The sequence below is a fragment of the Otolemur garnettii genome, unplaced genomic scaffold (assembly GCF_000181295.1).
Source record: "Otolemur garnettii isolate 467f Iridium unplaced genomic scaffold, OtoGar3 scaffold00045, whole genome shotgun sequence".
NCBI classification, from domain to species: domain Eukaryota; kingdom Metazoa; phylum Chordata; class Mammalia; order Primates; family Galagidae; genus Otolemur; species Otolemur garnettii.
Window position 1 is genome coordinate 4,079,032 of NW_003852440.1, and position 20,251 is coordinate 4,099,282.

At 46.5% G+C, this 20,251-nt stretch overlaps 1 protein-coding gene across 1 annotated transcript in view; it reads right to left on the minus strand.

The window, feature by feature from the left end:
• The window catches only part of SUSD4 (sushi domain containing 4), a 143,473-nt gene extending 128,445 nt beyond the window's left edge, over nt 1-15,028 (minus strand). Inside the window, exons 1-2 of the mRNA XM_003790967.1 lie at nt 14,886-15,028; nt 14,113-14,307 (exon numbers count right to left, since the gene is read on the minus strand). Coding sequence (XP_003791015.1) covers nt 14,113-14,272 — 160 coding nt within the window. The 5' untranslated portion in view covers nt 14,273-14,307; nt 14,886-15,028. The remainder of the gene's footprint in view (nt 1-14,112; nt 14,308-14,885) is intronic.
• Between the last annotated feature and the right edge of the window lie 5,223 nt (nt 15,029-20,251).

Here is a 20,251-nt window from a genome sequence, read left to right on the forward strand (position 1 = left end):
CCTATTGTATTAGTGTCCTTATTAAAAGAGACACCAGAGGGAGCTCTCCCACCCCAGTCCCGGCACACAAGAAATGCCCATGTGAGGACACAGCAAGAAGATGACTGTCTGCAAGCCAGGAAGAGAGCCTTCACCAGAACCCTGCCCTGTTGGCACTTTGATCATGAACTTCTAGCCTCCAGAACTGTGAGATCATAAATCTCTGTGGTTTAAGCCAACCTAGTCTATGATATTTTGCTGGAGCAGTCCTAGCTGACTGAGACAGTAGCCCAGGGACTGAGCTCCTTGAGGACCAGTGCTGTGTCTCATTCGTTTTTCTAGTCTTAGTACATAATGCAGCCTTTGCACATAGCAAGTGCCTGACAAATTCTTGTTAAGGAAATGTGAGTGGATGAAGATAAGAGGCTAGAAAGACCCTCCCACTTTTTCACAGAGGCTTAGGGCAAAGCCAATGAATGGGGTCCCCAAGGCTGATGTGAATTTTGCTCCACCCTTGTGTTTTCAGGTCAGTGGATCATCCTAGGGCATCTTTCTTCTGGAACTCTTGTGAGTAGGTGCCCGTCTTGCTCTTGAACCTTATGAAAGTATGTGTGTCTTAATCCATTAACCATACTGAAAGAATAGTCTCTATGTAAATGGAAGGTCCAGGAAGAAATGGGCTTGGTACAATCCTTTGCATTCCCGTGGAAGTTAACTTAGATCACATCATCAAGAACATGGCCCAGTTTAGCAACAACATCAACACAGCAGGCACTAAAGAAAGTGCCAAGTGTTAGAAAATCAAGGCAGGCAGGAGGTGCGATGCCCCCAGACCATGCAGCAAAGTGAAGGTAGAAAACACTCACCAGTTCTGCTTTGCAGTAAAGCCCCTGGCAAACACACGGTGTGGACGAAACCAAGAAGGAACGATTTTAAGACCAGACTGGCAAGAGTCTACCCTTGAATGTTCATGGAGTTTTCCACCCAAGACACAAAGGCAACTGCTACAGAGACTGGGCAGGGTCGTTCCCAGCTTTAGATACTCTGTGTGTTTGAGAAGCTTCTAAAGAACTACATCTTCCCCTGGAGATGACAAGGGGCAAGAGCTCTGCACACTCATTTCCATGTAAATGAAAACTGCAGTGGAAGATTTTCAGCAAAGCCACTCTCAAGGGGATAGATAAATGCCTTGCTACCTCTGTAAGCCACAAGACCCTCCTTGATTAAATCAAAGCCTGGAGAACAGATTATACTTTAAGGAATGCCTCCCCTGTCAGGCTCTGGCGTTCCAGGGGCTCACACATGGCAAAGGTCTAGGACAGTCAGTAACCGAGAAGAGGCTGAAGCAAGGTGCCCTGGGCAGGCTAACAGCCTGCTTTCCTGAATGCCTCTGAGTCTGGAACACAGACGAAGGATTTCCGGACATTCCTGCAAAGGACTAGGAATCCCAAGATCTCCGGCCACAGACACCCAAAAGCAGTATCCTACATGCAAAGCTGGCTCACAGCTTGCGGTGAGAGGAGGCATTCAGCAAGCACAAGCACTTCGTGGTTCTCTGGATCCAAATGCAAGTCCCAGCACATCTCCCTGTCCTACCTGAGCCAGTGGGGGCTGACTCGCTGCGCCCACACACTTCCAGCAGCAGAAGTGGCCTGCTGGATGAGGGGGAGACTGAGCGAGGGACAAGTGGAACAACTCCCCCACCCATGGACCTCTGAAGCCCCTATAATGAATCACTTGCCCGCCTCCCATGTTTAATTTCTTTTTCCTGAGGCTTCTGTGAGCACACAAAAGGAGCCAACTGGGCTTGGGCCAATAGCTATTGAGAAGTTCCTTGCAACAGCACAAGGACCTTCTCCATCTCCAGACGCAACTATTCACTGAACGCACCAGCAGCGGGGACTGAGCACAGATTGACACATCCCATTTTCAGCAGAACAGCTCCTCCAGCTGCCCGACACCATGTCCACACAAAATGAGCTTTCACAGGGGTCAGGACCTGCACGTGGGAAGGCGTCTACATGCCGTGCAGAGCCTCCTCTCCCCCTTCTTCCTACTTAGAGAGGGGAAAGGCAAAAATGGCCCCAGGCGCAACAGAGAGGTGTCTCCCTCTAGACAGGCAATGATAACTCTGTTTTGTATTTATCAAATGTCTTCTGACACTGCCGCCTGTACACCACACATCCTGCCCCTGTGAAGAGCAGAGGAACCAGCCTTATGGCCCCTGATTTACAGATGAAGAAACCAAAGCATGGTAGGGTTAAGAGACTTGCTTCAGAGGTGACAGAGCTGGTCACAGGGGGTGAGGTGACAGACAGCTCACTCTCTGACAATCACATACTTTGAAGATTAACTGACAGTCGGGAAGACTAAACCTTAGTGCAAGAGGGCCCTGTTTCCAGAGCATTACACACATTAAAAAATAAAACCCAGTTCCCCAGGAAGGACACAGGAAGGGGCAGCAGCAAGGGTGAAGTCCCCTGGCTACCGTCACTGCACTCAGGCAACAGTTCCCTCTGCTCAATGTCCCCAGAGTGGGCAACACCCAAAGCCACTCATGTCCACCTACTGACCCTGCGGAGCTCTTGGTGTCCACCTAGCTTTGTCCTCTCAGTGAAGGGTAGAAAGTATTCCAGCCCTTCTGCAGCTCAGCCTCAGACCTCTCCATGTGGAACCTCCGCTCTCTGACCACAGGCTTCTGCCCTCCTGGCCCTGTCAGCTGTCTGTCTAACTGGTAGGAGCTTCCAGAATTCAGATTATTTAACACATTAACTGCCTAGTGAGTTACATTTAACTTATGCTAGTTGTGAGCCTGTGACCTCCTGAAGCATATGTAATTCACACATCTCCTGACGTATCTTGACCTAATAAAGCACCATAGCCCCAAGGAAGAAAATTTTTTTCTAGTGTGGCAGTCAACGTGTTAAACATTATCCTATTAACAACAACATAAAAATAAGTCTCCTTCCCCCAAATCAAAGGGGCAATCACTAGCCAGAATCAAATGCTGCTAGTTTTTTTTAAAAAATTATTATTACTACCAATACTGACGATCAGCATGACTCCTAAGCCTCCTTACTAACTTCTCTTGACACTTAAATGCTCCATCCTCAGACCCTCTTCTTTGTTCATTGAACCCCTGTTTCCTGGGAAAGCTCAGCTCCTCCTATAGCACTAGCAACCCTCTCAAGTAGATGACAAACACTTCTTCATCTCCAGTCCCAATCTCTCTCCTGAGCACCAATCTGGGTTTTCACTTGCCTGATGGACAGATGGTGCCCAAATGGATGTCCTGCAGGCAACACAAGCCTCCTCATCCAAAATGAACTCATTGGCTGTCCCTCCAAAAGACCACAGCTGGGGCTCTGGTTGGTTCTTCCTCTTCCTCCATGCCACATCCAGCCAGATGTCTGGCCTCCCTAAATTCTCCCTCTCTGCATCTTTCCTCTCCATCTGTTGCTCTCATCACGTTCCTTCTGTGTCAATGCCACAGTTTCCTAACTAGCCCAGGCTAGAATCCAAATTCCCCGAGAGGGGGGCTTTGTTTTGTGACCTGATGTATCCTCTCCCCACCAACCCTTCATCACTGACAGATGCACAATAAATACTAAAGGAGCAAAAGGTCTCTCTAGTGCTCTTCCCCCATTGTTAAAAAAACTCTTTTCTGAAACTAAGATCAGATCCATGTCCCTGAAGACATACTTGGTAGGCTCCCAGGTGCTACAATGTAACATTCAAACTCCTGAACACTGTAGTTAGCCAGACTTGTGAGTCTAAACTGCCTTTCCAGCCTTGTAGCGCTCCTCAACCCATTTGCCCTTTGCTAAGGTTGCCTTGTCTCCAGTACACATTCTTTCATTCTTTCTCATTAGGAGGGTCTGCTTTCCCTATCCTCTCTCCTGAAAAAAGAAAAAAAGTCACCTCCAACACCAATACCATCTCTACCTGGAGAATTATTTTATTGTTCATGACTTAGCTCAAATGTCATATTCTTTGCTAAGCCTTCCCCCATGCTTCCCCCTCCCCCAAGTCTCCAAATAAATCTCCACTCTAGGACCCATCCAACTGTCTCATGGCAGTCAGTTCCGAGGGACTCCAGGGGCCAAGAATCAGCAGCTCTCTGTGAATGTCTATTCTACATGTCTATCCTGGCCTGTGCCATTCGATATTATTATCTAATCATTATGCTATGTCCCTTTAGGACAAAGCAAGCTTTTGGTAGGGCTACCTCCAGCATAGGAATCATAGCCAGAATTCATGACCAGTTTGTTGGTTTTGATGTTGATAGTTCAAAGAGTTATGATAATTCCCCCTATAAATGCACTTGGTTCTCTCATCCATGGAAGATAGGTTGTCCAAGTATTACCACCTTTCACAGATAGTGAAACGGAGGCAGCAATTAAGTTACTCTCACTCAGCCAGCTGGTCACAGTAGCAAGGAAAACTGGCCCTCTGTACCTTCCAGAAGACTCTATACTCTCCACATCTCTGCATGGAGAAACTAAAACACGTCCACAAGCCGTTATTAGCAGTAAATGAGCACGCCCGTCTATAGCACAATGATTGCAATAGAAGGATGGTAGGGAAAAGCACGGTTTGCCCTCACAATCCTGCCTTTCAAAGGTCACATGGCAATTCAGAACTGTATTTTTAATCAGGTGAAGTACACATTTCAAAAGATTATTTCTCCATTTTTTTTTTTTTCTTTTGAGACAGAGCCTCAAGCTGTCTCTGGGTAGAGTGCCGTAGCATCACAGTTCACAGCAACCTCCAACTCCTGGGCTCAAGTGAGACTCCTGCCTCAGCCTCCCAAATAGCTGGGACCACAGGCGCCTGCCGCGACACCCAGCTATTTTTTGGTTGCAGCCGTCATGGTTGTTTGGTGGGCCCGGGCTGGATTTGAACCCGCCACCTTAGGCATATGTGGCTGGTGCCTTAGCCACTTGAGCCACAGGTACCAAGCCTATTTCTCCATTTTTAAAGTATAATTTAGACATAGAAGTAGCCCTTATCAGGCAGTGAATATATGCCGTCATATACCTGATTTACTGATGAGTCCCCTCCCCCAAAAGCTATTAATTTAAAATACATCCTTAGATTAGATTCTAACATTGAGACTCAGAGTTAGTTAACAGAAGCAATTTAAAAGAACAGTTCAGTGCCTTTCACAAGATTAACTCTCTAAACCTATTACATTTTACAAAAGGAGATCCCATTGTTTCTTACCTGCAGAATATCAGAATCTTCTGGGTTTAAATGTGTAGGGAAATCCAAAGGATTCTTCTACATACTGAGAGAATCTACTGTAAGAATACATTTTCTTTCTTTCTTTCTTTTCTTCTTCTTTTTTTTTTTTTTTTTTTGCAGTTTTTGGCTGGGGCTAGGTTTGAACCCGCCACCTCCAGCATATGGGGCCGGCGCCCCACACCTTGAGCCACAGGCACCGCCCCATTTTATTTCTTTCTTAAAAAGAAGCTCCTTTTCACTGGCTCATCCAATTCAATTCATAATGATACATAATGATTGCATTTATAAAAGATATATATATATGATGTATATTATGAAAGATATATACATATATCTTTTATAAATGCAATCAGACCTGAAAAATAAGGTTTTTTTTGTATTTTGTGACTCTGAGATAAAAGGAATATAGGGTATGAGTGACCCTCCTGTTCATCTCTACTTCCACGCTGGTAATTCTAGGAGATAAAAGTCACCAGTTTCAAACAGAAACATGAGATAACCAGGTCGAGCTTTCATTTCCAAAGACCCTCACCCTCTCTCTTGAAAAGTGCAGTGTATTGGGATAAAGATGAAATGATCACTGATCAGGTTTTGATTTCTGGAGCCTGGGCGCACACTCTGGGTGCACAGACAGGGTGACACCTGTCTGCCTGCAGGCCCTGACCTCTGGGGCCGCATTTGCCTCTGCTCAACAGATAGTACAGAGCACGCTTGCTCTACAGAGCTCCCAAGTTTATCGTCCTTTCCAAATAATGTCAAGAATTATTCTGTTTGACTTCTCTGATGTTCCCAGTTTACCTTGTCTAAGATTAATAAAGCAATTACAATACTCTCAATTAAGAAGCTATTTTAAAATGCACTTTTAATTCCAGTTCATGAGCAACTCACTTAATTATTTCTATTTGTTTTTATTCTTGAATGGATAATTTCTTCTGTCTTAGGGTAGTACAGCAATCTTTTTCTTAGAGAAGAAGAAATATTGGGCCAAATTCTTCCTTAAAACAGAGCATCTTAAGCTCCTATGATAAAACATACCTTTCTAAGTAAGTGATCCTCAGATCTCACAAACTATCAAATTTTATTCTTACTTCAAATTTAACCTTTTGGGGAGAATGTTTTAACTCATATTAACAATCCTCAGTTTAAAAATAAAAACAGGGTGGCACCTGTGGCTCAGTGAGTGGGGTGCCGGCCTCATATACTGAGGGTGGCGGGTTCAAACCCAGCCCCGGCCAAACTGTAACAAAAAAATAGCCAGGCATTGTGGTGGGAGCCTGTAGTCCCAGCTACTCGGGAGGCTGAGGCAAGAGAATTGCCTAAGCCCAAGAGTTGTAGGTTGCTGTGAGCTGTGACACCATGGCACTCTACCAAGGGCGAAAAAGTGAGACTCTATCTCTAAAAAAAAATAAAAACAAAACATTTTACTATATACTAGTGAGATTATCATCTACATCATATAACTGAGAAGATAGGTTTAAATTCTGGCCCCAAATGACAAACGTGGACTTGACCAAGAGGCCTGTCACCTAATCTCCTAATCTGGCTTTGTCTGACCATTCTTGGCACACTGGGAGAGCAACCTTACTAAATATGTCTCTTTATGCTTGGAAAAAAAAGGAGGAAAGTAATCAAAATCTCTTCATTATTTTACTGGATTGTTAGGAAAATTAAAGGTAGCAATACAAAAAAATCATTTTAACATAAAGACATTTGCACTAGATTGTTTACTGCAGCTCAATTTACAAGTGCCAACTTGTGGAAACAACCTAAGTGTCCATCAACCCAGGAATGGATTAACAAACCGTGTGGTATATGTATACCATGGAATACTAATCAGCCATAAAAAAGATGATGACTTTACATCTTTTGTATTAACTTGGATGAAGCTGAAACACATTCTTCTTAGTCAAGTATCACAAGAATGGAAAAGCAAATATCCAATGTACTCAATACTAATATGAAGCCAGTAGATGATCTATTTCACACCCACATAGGAGTAAAACTCAATTCAAGTTGGGGACAGGGGCAATGAGGATGGGGAACTGGGGTGCTCCCATTAATAGGCACAGTGTAGAGGTGTATGGCACACCTTTGGGGTGCAAGATACAACTATAAGATGGACTCTATCTAACAAATCAAATATTGTGACCTGGTTATTTGTACCCTCTCATTAACCTGAAATTTAAAAACAAAAATCAAAATAAATGTGGTGGTATACATAAAAACACCTTGCAAACATAACACTCTAAGAACTAAAGGTATCATTAGTGCCTGTCCTAATTACACAGAAAAGAGCCACTCTGACGAAGGCTAGCACACTGAAGCAAGAGGCAGCTCAGAGAATCATCAGAAGGAAGGGAGACGGTAGTGACAGTCCCTAGTGGAGGGTCCCACAGACTCCGGCCCCTCAGAGCAGGTAAGAGCCCGCCCGGTATGACCCGTTCTGACAACCTTCCTCAAACAGCTACAAAGGTCAGGGACACGGGCATCTGGTCCCTTCCCTTTATCTCTTCAGAGCTTAAGGTGCAGGCATTCTGACCTTCACTGTGGCCTGGGTTGTGGAATTTCACTGTTGTTGATTTGTTTATGTGTTTTCTGCTTTTTGGTCACAATAAAGCAAAGAGCACAAAAGTTCTCAAACATTTGATAACTGCAGCTTAAAGAAAAAACTTTGAGTCAATTATAATAAAAAGAAAAAAATATGTTTAAGGGTTGGAATTTCTATGCTTTGGTATGCTAAAAAAAGATTGCAATTCAAACAATAATCTGGGTCACCATGCCACACCTACCAGCCAGGTCACCCTGGACGAGAGGCTTAAGTTTTCCATGCCTTAGTTTCCAGTTTTATAAAATAAGGTTAAATAATAGTATCTACTTTATAGAGTTGTTGGGAGGAGTAAATAAGTTAATATATGTAGTGTGTGGTGAACCACACTACCACGTGATAGGTGCTCTGCAGTCAGTGTTAATAACAACTTGGAAACTTTTTTTTTAAAATGAATTTCCTTTCTGAAGCCATTGTTATTTTATTTTATTTATTTATTTTTTGTTTGTTTTGAGACAGAGCCTCAAGCTGTCACCCTGGGTAGAGTGCCATAACATCACAGCTCACAGCAACCTCCAACTCCTGGGCTCAAGCGAGTCTCCTGCCTCCACCTCCCAAGTAGCTGGGATTACACGCACCTACCACAACGCCTGGTTATTTTTTGGTTGCAGCCGTCATTGTTGTTTGGCAGGCCGGGGCTGGATTTGAACCTGCCAGCTCAGGTGTACGTGGCTGGTGCCTTAGCCGCTTGAGCCAGAGGTGCCGAGCCACAACTTGGAAACTTTTATCATTCTCTCAGATGTTGGCCAATTTAAAATTTCGTCCCATCTTTTCCCAACCTTCTGTGATTAGCAGTAGCTGAACAGCTGTTCTTGAGAATGGACCAGTAAATCAATAAAATGCTTCGTCTAATGCATGAGAATGCACATCTTATGTACCAGTCTCAGGTACTGCAGTTGGTTTGGGTGAAATGTGACCATGTTTGTACGTAAATTGGAAAGCCTGTTCTTTCACCCCCATTTTCCGCTCAATTTAGCGGCAATGATCCCAATAATCTATTTAGATATATTGTTGGGTATGTGTAGTTATTTCAGTTATCAAACTCCAAATGAGCTTTCAAAATAAGGCAAGGATGAAGAAAAGCAGTCTGCAAAGTCACTTTCCTCACCAGTCCCAGTAAACAACAGTAATACCAAATTTTAAATCAAAAGAAAAACGTATGTAAAAAACAACTGTATAGAAGCCTTTTGAGAAGAAATGACCGTTATTTATATGTTTTCTCAGGAGAAAGGACTGTGTCCCCTTATATGAGGAACCCAGGGCACTTGACAGACACTGGCTGACGTAGTGGCTTCTACTTACAATCCCAGCTACTCTGGAGGCTGAGGCAGGGGATGACCTGAGCCCAGGAGTCTAAGCTGCAGTGAGCTATGATTGTGCCATCACACTCTACGCCTGGGCAACAGAGTGAGACCCCATCTAATAAATGAAAAAGAGGGAGAGAGACAAGGAAGAGGGAGATGGATGGAAAAGAATCTTCACCCAGATTTTAGAACCCATCAAATTCCTATAATCACAAAATCAGAGAAGGTTACTGATATGAAGGAAACTGAGTGAAGACGTTACAGAATTTGCCCAAAGCCACGTAGCTATTTAAGAGTAGAGGATGCACTATAACTCTGTCTGTCTTATAAAGAATACATAGCCCATATCTTAACCAAGCTTCCCATCTAAGGGCAAGTCTCCTTGGCCTTTTGCAAGCCTTAGAAATATGCCTGTTAGGTACTTTTCTTCACATTTCTAATCAATGTTTCCTGGAGAGAGATCTTTACCTAAATTCTTTTGCTACACTCAGGAATTAAAGAACTACTGATTCTCTGACTCACCTCTTCACACCTCTGAAATGAGAGATTTGTTACTTGTTATATGAAATCCTTCTTTCTGCCTCCAAAGCCTTCAGGTTTTACCCACTGGATAAACCAAGAGTTTTTGTGCTGCTTACATGAAGTTAACCTATTGTTGGAGAAACATTTGGAGTTTGAGGAGTTGAAACTTTGTGAACAGATGAGGTGCAATTTGAAATCGTGGATTTTAGATGTAGCATTGCATGAAAAGCTTGCCCTCTACCATGTAAGAAAAATTTTCTCAGTAAAACCAAGAGGCTCACGTCTACAAATCAGCAAGTCAGTCAGAAAGCATCTGTTCCTACTTGCTGGCACGCAGCCCAATGCTCTGGCCTCATGACCTAAATGAGACCTCACAGAGTTTAATTCAGCCACACTAGGACCATAACTCAGATATGCAGAGAGGGCAGCCAGCAGGGAGGTGTGTCCCATGTCAGAGACTTGGAAACAGAGAGAGGAATATGAGCCCAGCTCAGGTGATATTCCCTCTGTTCCTGCTCTAAAGCCTTCGGTGGCTCATTACCTCTCAGTTTTAGACATTTGGGATCCTCACTGGGGCTTCTAGGACTTTTAAAATAAGGTTGCAACCTACTTATCTTTTTACCCTCCTGGTTCCTTGCAGGTGTGCTATGTTCTAGATTATTTTCTGCTCCCCACACAGTCCAATCATGTAACCATGTCCACACCTTTGCACTGGTGTCTCTCCCTGTAAGATGGACCACACTCCCCATCCCATCCTAAGTGCTACCTATTCTAGAGCCTGTCCTGATTTTTCCTCCAATCTTCCAGATTCCCTCTAATTGGATGTGGCCTCAAATACCATGAAACTTCTGCACTTTTATAAATCACCCATGGTAATCATTTTCTAACTAGTGTAGTAATATTTGGGGAATCTTTCTTCTTGATCTCAGCTGACATTAACTGAGACTCTACTGTGAGACAGATGTTATGCTGGGTGCCCAGGACACAAAAATGAATAAAGTCAAGGTTCTTTCCCTCAATTGGGCTTACATTCCAGGAGACAACACTATGATAGAGGCTTAGGGCAATGGGAGCCCAGTTAAGGAAAGAAGTTACTGACCAGGGAGATATAAAGAAGAGGATGGTGTACAGGTGAAGTCTTCAAGGGAAATTTATTCATTGGGCAAAAAATGGAGAGTAGCAGAGGGTTCGTCTTAATAAAAGAACATTATATGCAACAGTGCCTGGCTCAGGGTAAAGGATAGATACTCAGTATTCATTGAATGAATAAAGAAAAGCCCCCCTGAAATTAGGGCATTTTCTTTCTTTTTTTTTTTTATTGAATGGTAACTATGTACATTAATGCACTTCGAGGGAGGGCATTTTCTTAATCCTCTCCTCCCTACTACTACCTGCATTTACTGAGTGTCCATATGATTTCCGCCCTCCACACCAACCCTGGAAGTTAGGTCCTCATTTTATAGATAAGGAAACTGAGGACCTCAAAGCTATCAGCCTGAGTTACTTATAACACAGGGATGTGCAAAGGAGTTCACCTCCAAGAAGCAACACACAGAGCACACTTCTGGCTCTTCCTCTAAGCCTGGACAGGCCACTCCCGGGCAACACCCAACCCAGCAGGGCCTCTGCTAAGTTATACTGGGGTGAAAAAGCCATACTCCCCAGATTCTGAGAACAGCAGGGTCCCACATCTCCCTACAAACCTGGTATTATAGTATTTGGTCTTAGTGGCCCCAGATGAGGCCCTTTTTCTTAATTTACAGAAGACAAGCTGGGAGAGCCATCTACACATCACCTCAGGCCCTGTCAGGCACAAGGAATCTCTCCTCGGGCTCAAAAAATCGAATTGAACCCTGGCGTTCCAGGACAAAGCATTTTATTTCTGACAGAGTTCTTTTTCCTCCCCTTCTTGTCTGATCATTTCCTCCACGTCTCCCTGTCTAGTTCAGGCTTTTTCTATACTACTTGTATTGGGCACATTTGTTTGTTTTGTTTTTCCTTCAAGCTGAGACTATGATATCTTACTCCGTGGTGTTCCTTTTCCATCGAAAGGAACCAAATGTGAAAATCCACATTTCAGAACATTGTCTACTAAATATGCACCTTTCCAGAGGATGGGAAAAAAGCTCTCTTTAAGGGCTGATGATTTTCAGCTCCGTATATCACCTAAAGATTAGACATTGGGTGAGACTTCTGCTCCTTACGGGCTATTTGCATTTGGTAATAGAGAGGGATGGCAGAAAGTCTGGAGTCAGGAGCAACTTGTTTGAAGAAATGCCTCGGTCTAAAGCACTGCTCATCAAGTGTGGTCCTGGCATCAGCAGCAACTGCTTCATCTGGGAGCTTATTAGAAATGCAGACTATCAGGCCTCCCCCCAGACAAACCGAAGGACTTAAAATCTGCCTTTTAACAAGATCCCAGGTGATTCATACACACATTAAAGTGTCAGAAGCTCAGGTCAGTCTAGAGCTCTCACTGCCATCTTGGAGCCTCCATGTGAGTGTATTTCCTACGAAAGAAAATCTCCAGATAGTAACTCCACAGGATGTCTCCCACCACCCCGCTGTATCCAAACTGTTTATTCATAGGAAAATTGTGAAATGATATTCTTCCAGAAATCACAGGCTCAACCTGAGGAGCTCAAGGTGAAACAAAGCTGATGGCTAGGAGCTAAAAAGAAAGAGCTCTAAAACTGAGAGGTAACGAGCAACCTTTTCTCCCACCCTCTTCTCCAAGGCTGTGGATATTTTTGCTTAGTGTGTTCCCTCTAGAAAAGGAGAGAACAAAGACAGGCTGTAGGAACCCACAGGTGATGCACAAGAGAGCCAGTGGGCCATGCTGTGCACTAAGCTCTGACATGCTTGGGAAGCATCCTCTGTAAACATGAATGGGGAGAACCAAAACACAGCCTGCAACTACCAGCTGTGCTCACACCTCATGGTCCAATAACAATGGTCAAAACAAATGTAAATGAACCTCAGTTAACTAATCTGTCATCTATGTGGGAGAAATGAACTAAGAGGATGGAAGGAAGGAAAGCTAGGACTGGGAAGGCAAGAGGAGGAGAGGAGATGACCCAGATCTGCTCAACTACATCCTGCCACTCTAGCCCACTTGTCTGGGAAGCAGAGCTAGTGTCCAGGGAGGGGCAGGGCCCTGGCAGGCCACACAGGTGCTGGCCTGGCCTCACATTCAACCTCGTCCTCTAGGAAGAGAAAGCCTGCCTCAGAGACATTTCTATAAAAAATCAGAGGACCCAAAAAGTTATGCTTTGTTAAAAAAAAAAAAAAAATTAACCAAGTCCCTGCCCAAAGCAAGTGTTTTCTCAGGAATTCTGACAGATGTGCACATCACAACAAACAGCTTCATCCTCTAAGCATCTTTCAGGGGTCTAAGTAGAATGCCTGAGTTATCTGTTACTCTGTGTTAAAACCCAACTTGATATTCATCTCCCCTACTTTTGCTAATCTTTCACTCATTCTTTTTCCATTTTCACCTTCAAATTTTCTGAAATTGTGGTATTTTAAAACACTAAAATGGTTTCTTTACACCAATCAATACTTGTTTCTCAACCAATTATAATTTATTTACATATTAACAATATTTCAGATCCTTCTAACATGAGCAAGCTCTGAAGAAAATGTGCAAGGGACAGGAATGATGGACAGCAAGGAGCAGGGACGGCAGAAAAACTTAAGCTCTGAAATTCAGACAGGAACTCCATCTGTCTTCCTCCACGACAACCAAAAGATAGCCCTCTCCCCCAGAAGCAAGTACGTTATAGATTAGCCGCCTCCAGAGACTGAGGCTATAAATTTTAACTTCCACTTCACAGAAGAGCAATTGACTTGGTAAGTAAAGAAACCTTCCAGAAACATACCTGAAGGAGAACCTCTGCCCCCCCTCCCTGCCCCCAACACGCACAGACATGCCTGCACACACCACCTCTCAAGGAAAGAGAAAGTTAACTTCTAAGTAAACCTGTCCTTCAGCCAGTCTGGCCGGGTCTCAGATCCTTCCCATTCCCCAGGGTGGTTCTTACAACTCTTGCCTAAATCCAGAGCTAAACCTGACCTCTGCCTGCTGAGGGCATGGACAAGGGTCAGAGGTCCACAGATACACCACTTTCTCTCCTTCTCTCATTTTCTTGCCCAAAGTAAGAATAATGGGCCAGGCTTTATTGTCTTTCCATCAGCGAAGCCAGGGCGCCTAGTGGAAAGCTCCAGACAGAAGGTGGGTGTGTGAGTCTGTGCGGGCTCCACAGAGGAATCTTCTGGGAACTCCAGGGGGATTGAAGCAGGAAGATCTTAGGCTGGGACACAGCGAAGCTCAGGCTCTCAAGAACCCCTAAAGTCTGGACGCATGGGGGAAGGGTGCAGGGCTGTCCTGCCAGCCAAGATCCCCCTCCCAGCCGCTCTGTCCCGGGGTCCTCCAGTCACAGCGGGGTCACTCACCGCCTGTGAGCTGTGCAGGGCCGAAGCACAGCGCCAGCTGAAACCACAGGATCACGGCCAAGAGTCTCTGGGGGGACTGAGGCTGCTGCTGCTGCTGCTGCTGCTGCTGCTGCTGCTCTAGAAATCCATCTCCATTGCTCGGGTTCATTCCATGATACATCTTTCATCCACAGAGGGCATCCAGCTTGCAAGAGTCTGCAACCAGGAGCGGAACACGACAATACCCCGGGCTGCCCGGGCTCGGGGGCCACACTGCCCCTCCTCCGCCCTGGCACGCGGCACCTCGGCTCCATCCCGTTGCTCCCCCGCGCGGCCCCTGCCCCCTTTCCCACCGCGAGATCGCCCGCCTCCCCCCGCGCGGGGCACACTGAGTAACAGCCGCCGTGGGATGCTGCGCGTGCGGGAGGGATGGAGGAGGGGTGGAGGGCCGGGGTTAGCGCACACTGGCTCTGCGCCGGTCCCTGGGATTCAGCGGTGGTGCCCATGTCAGGAAAGTCCAAAGCCTTCCTGCGTCTGGGGGCTGAGAAAACACTTTTCCCTGGGCCTATACATTTCACTCTTAGGAATCTCATAATGTGGCACCGTCTCCCCCAGCTACTTCTCTGGTTTTCCCCGGAATTGGGATGGATCCTATTGCTCCAGTCCCCAATGAGATTTCTCTGCGCTGTCAAAAAATTCCTCCCTTGGGGAGCAGCGCCAAGCACCAACTCCTCCTCCCCGGCCTGTGCGCGCCTCCCCGGGATGGGGAGCCCTTCCAGGGCTGTCGGTCTTACCTGTGGGGCTCATGCATGCAGCTTCCTTCCCTCCTCCTCCTCCCCCCGCCAGTCTAACCCGCATCTGTGTGCGACCTCTGCTGCCGCCGCTGCGCGAGCAAGCGAGACGGAAGCCTCGGCGGCGGCGCCCGGCTCCAGCTCCCCCCGCCCGCGCGCTCGCTCCCCAGGCTCCCCAGAGCGGCGGGAGCGGGGGGAGGACGGGAGTCAGGCCGCGCGCCCCCGAGGAGGCGCCCGCGCGCCCGCTACCTGCGCAGGCGAGCGCGCGGAGGCGGCGCGAAAAGAGGGAGGGGGCGGGGACGGGGCGAGGGGCAGGCGGCCGAGAGCGCGCGCGCGGGGACGCGCCTCCGACAACCGAGTCGGCGCCGCGGAGGGGCAAGGGGACCCGGGAGGGCGGGGAGAGGGAGGAGGGGGAAGGGGCCCGCCGCCGCCGCGACCAATGGGAAGCCCGCGCGCCTGCACCTGTCGGGGCTCCAGGCACCCAGCTGCTCTCTCGCGAGCGCGCCGCCCTGTCGCCCCTTTCCGGGCGCTGGACGGCGGTTCCCTGCCCCGGCCTGCGCCAGTCCCGGTGCCCGACGCGGTCTCCACGCGGCCTTTGGTGCTCCCAGCGCTTGGCGCGGCGCGGCGCGGAAGAGCGCCGGGGCTCCGACTCCTGCCGTGCGACGGCTCCACACCGAGGGGCGAGAGTGCGAGGCGGGCAGGTCCCACCCCAGGACCCCCAGCGCCTACGGGGTGAACTTGACCACGGCTGCTCCTCTTGCCAGTTTCTAAAGCCCCTTTAATTTTCCGCATTACGCCCTTCCCAAACCTCCACCAAAGCTCTGCGAGTCCCCCTGGAGCCCAAAGGGCGACCTGAGGCGGCTGAGAGACAAACTCCCGCACCCCCGCGCCCTTGGGATTTCCCCTTTTGTCAGCCGCAGGCGTTGGGTTAGAACACTCGGCCTGTCCTGGAGATGAGACCGCGTCTCCGAGCCTCTTGGCTTGGGAAGCTCTGCCCTGGACGAGGAGGCGGGGGCGGGGGGGAGGAAGGAAGGGGTCTGTGCCACGCGGAAGGTTGGGTCCATCTCGAGCGGGGGACGGAACCCAAGGGGGTCGAGGTCGGAGGTTGCCCTCCCGGCCCCTGTGGACAGGGTCGCTGGATGGGCGCTGTCCCTGCGCGGTTTCTAGCGTCGGAGCTCAGCCCGCAGCGGGCGCAGCTCACACTCCTCCGCGGTCCTAGCCGCCCGCGGCCCCTCCCCAAGGCCACCTTCCTCAGCTGGCCTGGGTCCGAGGACCCCACCGGCAACACTTGACAGTCAGTAACACTCCATGATTCTGTAGTAGTTTGTGGCTAAAAACCACGTTCCTGATACAGCCACCAAATCATCCCTTGCTTCTATCAACTTTCCAAAACCTCAAATACTGATGGTAGTGAGGAAATTACAGCTTTTATAGTCGACTCTTACTGGGAATAATTTTAACAAATTCTTTCAGGATAGATCAGCTTTTAGTAGATAAATCAAGCTCAGTATTTTTTTGATTTGTAAAATTGAGAGGGCTGCCTTGCACAGAATAAGTTTAAGATTTTGACTAGCTCAAGTTCCTGCTAAAGTTTGTACTTGGGGGGGGGGGCTCCAAAATCTTCGCTGGACGTCTTCTGTTTCCTAGGTTCTATGTGTGTCCTCGATAGTATGAATATTTATTCCATTTTTTCTCAGTAAATTTTCTAAATCCTTTCTAATCACCATCAAATCAACAAAGATCAGAAATATTTGTTGACCATGCACATGTTTTCACGGTCCTAGGATTTATGCCTGAGTGCCGCTGAAATCTGGTCTTCAGCTGGAGAACAATCCATTTATACAGGAATGGACTCAAAGGAACATCCGCGTTTATCTGGTCCAAATGTGAAATCTGTGTTTGGTTCCCTTCTCGGACGTTTCTGATAAGCAGCATCCAGCCTCACTGAATACTTCTTGGGGAAACCAGCTGTATTTTCCAACAGCTATCTTAGAAAAACCTTCTTTATATTGAAATGAAAATCTACCTCTTGGAAACTTTTACCCACTGATTCTGGCTCTCTGCTCTGGGCCCACACAACTAAATCAAATTTCTCTCTCTTAAAAGAGCATTCTGTCCATTTGTAGATGGCTTCGTGTTCCCCTGAGTCTTCTCTTTTCTGGGTTAAACATAGCCACTTCCTTCAGGGGGACCTTTTTCAGATGCCTCACCAGCCTGTGGCCTTTCTCTGGAAATGACTCAATTTTTTTTGATTTGTAAAATTGAAATGGCCACCTTGCACAGATTAACTTTAAGATTTTGTTTCTCAATGCTCACCCGTCCCCAACAATTGAAGTTTATTTCCACAAAGGGACTCTCCCTTTGTCCTTCTGTGCAGGACAGACAGTACTGGCCCTACCTGTATTTTAAATGATTTACTTCTATTACTGGAACGGAGGAAGACAAGCATTTGGGGGGCAGCTGCTACATACCATTGTGTTAGTTGTCTACATCATCCCATGCATGATTTTTGTAGGGCTCCCTTAACAAAATACCACAGACTAGGTAGTTTAAACAACAGAGATTTATTTTCTCACAGTTCTGGAGACTATAGTCAAGAAAAAGGTGTCTGCCAGGTGTGGCGGCTTATGCCTGTCATCCTAGCGCTAAAGCAGGTGGATTGCCTGAGCTCAGAGACCAGCCTGAGCAATAGTGAGAGCCTGTCTCTACCGAAAATAGTAAAACTAGCCGGGTATTGTGGAAGGCGCCTATAGTCTCAACTACTCGGGAGGCTGAGGCAGGAGAATCACTTGCATCCAGAGTGTGAGGTTACTGTGAACTATGATGTCATGGCACTCTACCCAGAGTGACAGAGTAAGACTCTGTCTTTAAAAGGGGTGGGGCAGTGCCTGTGGCTCAAAGGAGTAGGAGCAGTGCCTCCCCATATGCCGGAGGTGGTGGGTTCAAAACCAGCCCCGGCCAAAAACTGCAAAAAAAAGAAAAAAAAGTGTCAGCAGGGTTGGCTCCTTCTGAGGCCTCTCTCTTTTCTTGTGGAGGGACATCTTCCTGTATGATCTCATGGTCTCTCATCTGCGTGTCTGTGTTCTAATCTCTTTTTATAAAAATACCAGTCCTATTGAATTAGGGACCACCCTAACATCCTAATCTTAACTTCCTTGGCCCTTCATGGCCCTGTCTCTAAATATGGTCACATTCTCAGGTACTGAGGGTTAGGGTTTCAGCGTATGAAATTGGGAGAGGGGACACAACTCAGCCCATAACATTTCACAACAGAAATAAAGAGATAGGGTTACACTCATCTTGCAGACGAGGATAAAGGAAAGAATCCCTTTATTCAGGACCACCCAGCCAATAATGGCCTCAGACTTGAATTTAAGGCAATTCAACTTCATCCTAATAGTTTTTCCACTATTCCACAGCTATTTCTATGAACACCCTCCACCTTAGAAAGTCTATGAAATAAGTCATCGTGAATATATTTTGATATAAGTTTTTCTCAAGGAGAAAGGGAATGCAGAAGAGAGCATGACTTCCTACTAAGTAGGGGACAGGGGGCTTCCTGTATCCCTCCTCCTCTCTCAATCCCCAAACCAATACTAGTGGGGAAGGGTGCTAAGGCAAAGCCACAGAGTTCTCCTCCCAAATACAGGAGGGCACTAGGGGCTTTTCTGGGGAGATTAGAGACCTCACCTTTCCTCTAACTCCACGCCTTCTCTCTACCCTCCACGCATGAAGTTCTCCATGTCCCATCATCTACCTGCCATCCCCTTAGCCCCAGTATTATTTTCAAAACTTACAGAAGCTGTTTTCTCATGATATAGATTATGATTTCACTTTTGGTGGCTTGTACTGGTTCATTCTCTATTTATTCACTAAATATCTACTATGACCTGGATACTATTCTAAGTGCTAGGATGCAACAGTGAACAAAGACAAAAATCACTGCCCTCCAGAAACTTACGTTCTAGTTAAGGAAGACACACAATAAATAAAAGCAGGAAGACCTTTTACATCTTAGCCGATGTTCAGTTCTAGGCAAAATAACAAAGTAGGGAAGGGGTAGAGGAAGCATGCAGGTTAGAGTGTAGGCCAAGTTGTTGTAACAGAGTATTCCAAATACGCAGTAACTTAAATAGAAGTGTATTTCTTGCATACATAAATTTCTTACTGCTCCAGGCGGTGGTCCATCTTTGATCCACAGAGTCCTTCAGGATCCAGGTTCCTTCTGTCTCACTAGTCTGCCATCCTTGAGGTGTATGGTCTTTATTTATGTAGTTGAAGTTAGAACACTGGTAGGTCTGGAGTCCAGTCTGAAAGCGATTAAAAACAAACAAACAAACAAACAAAGGAAGTCTAAGGCAACAATTTTTTCCCAGGCAATTAAGGGAGAAGTTACACAAAGGAGTTCTCCTACATGCCCAGCAAGAACCTTGTCCCTCGGCCATACTTGGCTGCAAAGAACTCTGGGAAATGTAGTCTTTGCTGGGCAGCCAGGTGACCAGAATAAAGAGAAGGGGTTGAAGAGAGCAGGGGAACTCGCAGTTTATCACACCTTCTGTACAAAGGTGGAGGCGATTTTTATTAAAGTAGACAGAGAAGCCCTCACTGAGAAGGTGACATTTAAACCTGAAGGAAATGGAGGAGGGACCATGCAGTGTTCTGAGGGAAACGCATTTCTTGGCAGAGGGGAGGGCAAATGCAAATGCCTGAGGCCAGGCATGCCTGTCATACTCAGGACACAGGAAAGACATCAGTGGGGCTAGCTTGGGATGAATGGTGGTGGGGGGACTGAAGTTGGACAGAGCACCTGGCTGATGTGGCCCTTAGAGTAAGGTGACCAGATTTTAACATTGGTAAAGCGGGACACCATTGACGGGGATGGGGGTAGGGGGGTGCAACAAAAATTTTCATAGAACGCAAAAGTAGTATTATAATATATATATTTTTAATTTCAACATAAGTACAATTCACAAATATAATTCATTAAAAAAAAATTATGGATAGGGTGGTGCCTGTGGCTCAAAGGAGTAGGGTGCCGGTCCACCTGGGCAACCTTGCCCAGAAGGGGAGTAGGGAGTTGACATTAGCCTTTTCATTTCCAAATGAAGTTACATTAACCTCTTCAGTCCCAAATGGAGTTACATTAACCTTTTCAGCAGCCAAAAACTGTATATTCCCTTCCAGTTGTGCCGTTCCCTAGCTTGTCGTGCATTCTTTCCAAAAATCGGAACTTTTTAAAAATGCAGCAGGACACGGGACAAATTGTTAAAAATTGGGACTGTTCCGCCAAAAGTGGGATATCTGGTCACCCTACTTTAGAAGCCTTGACAGTGACCCGGCTTTTACTCAGAGTGAAAAGTGAAGCCACT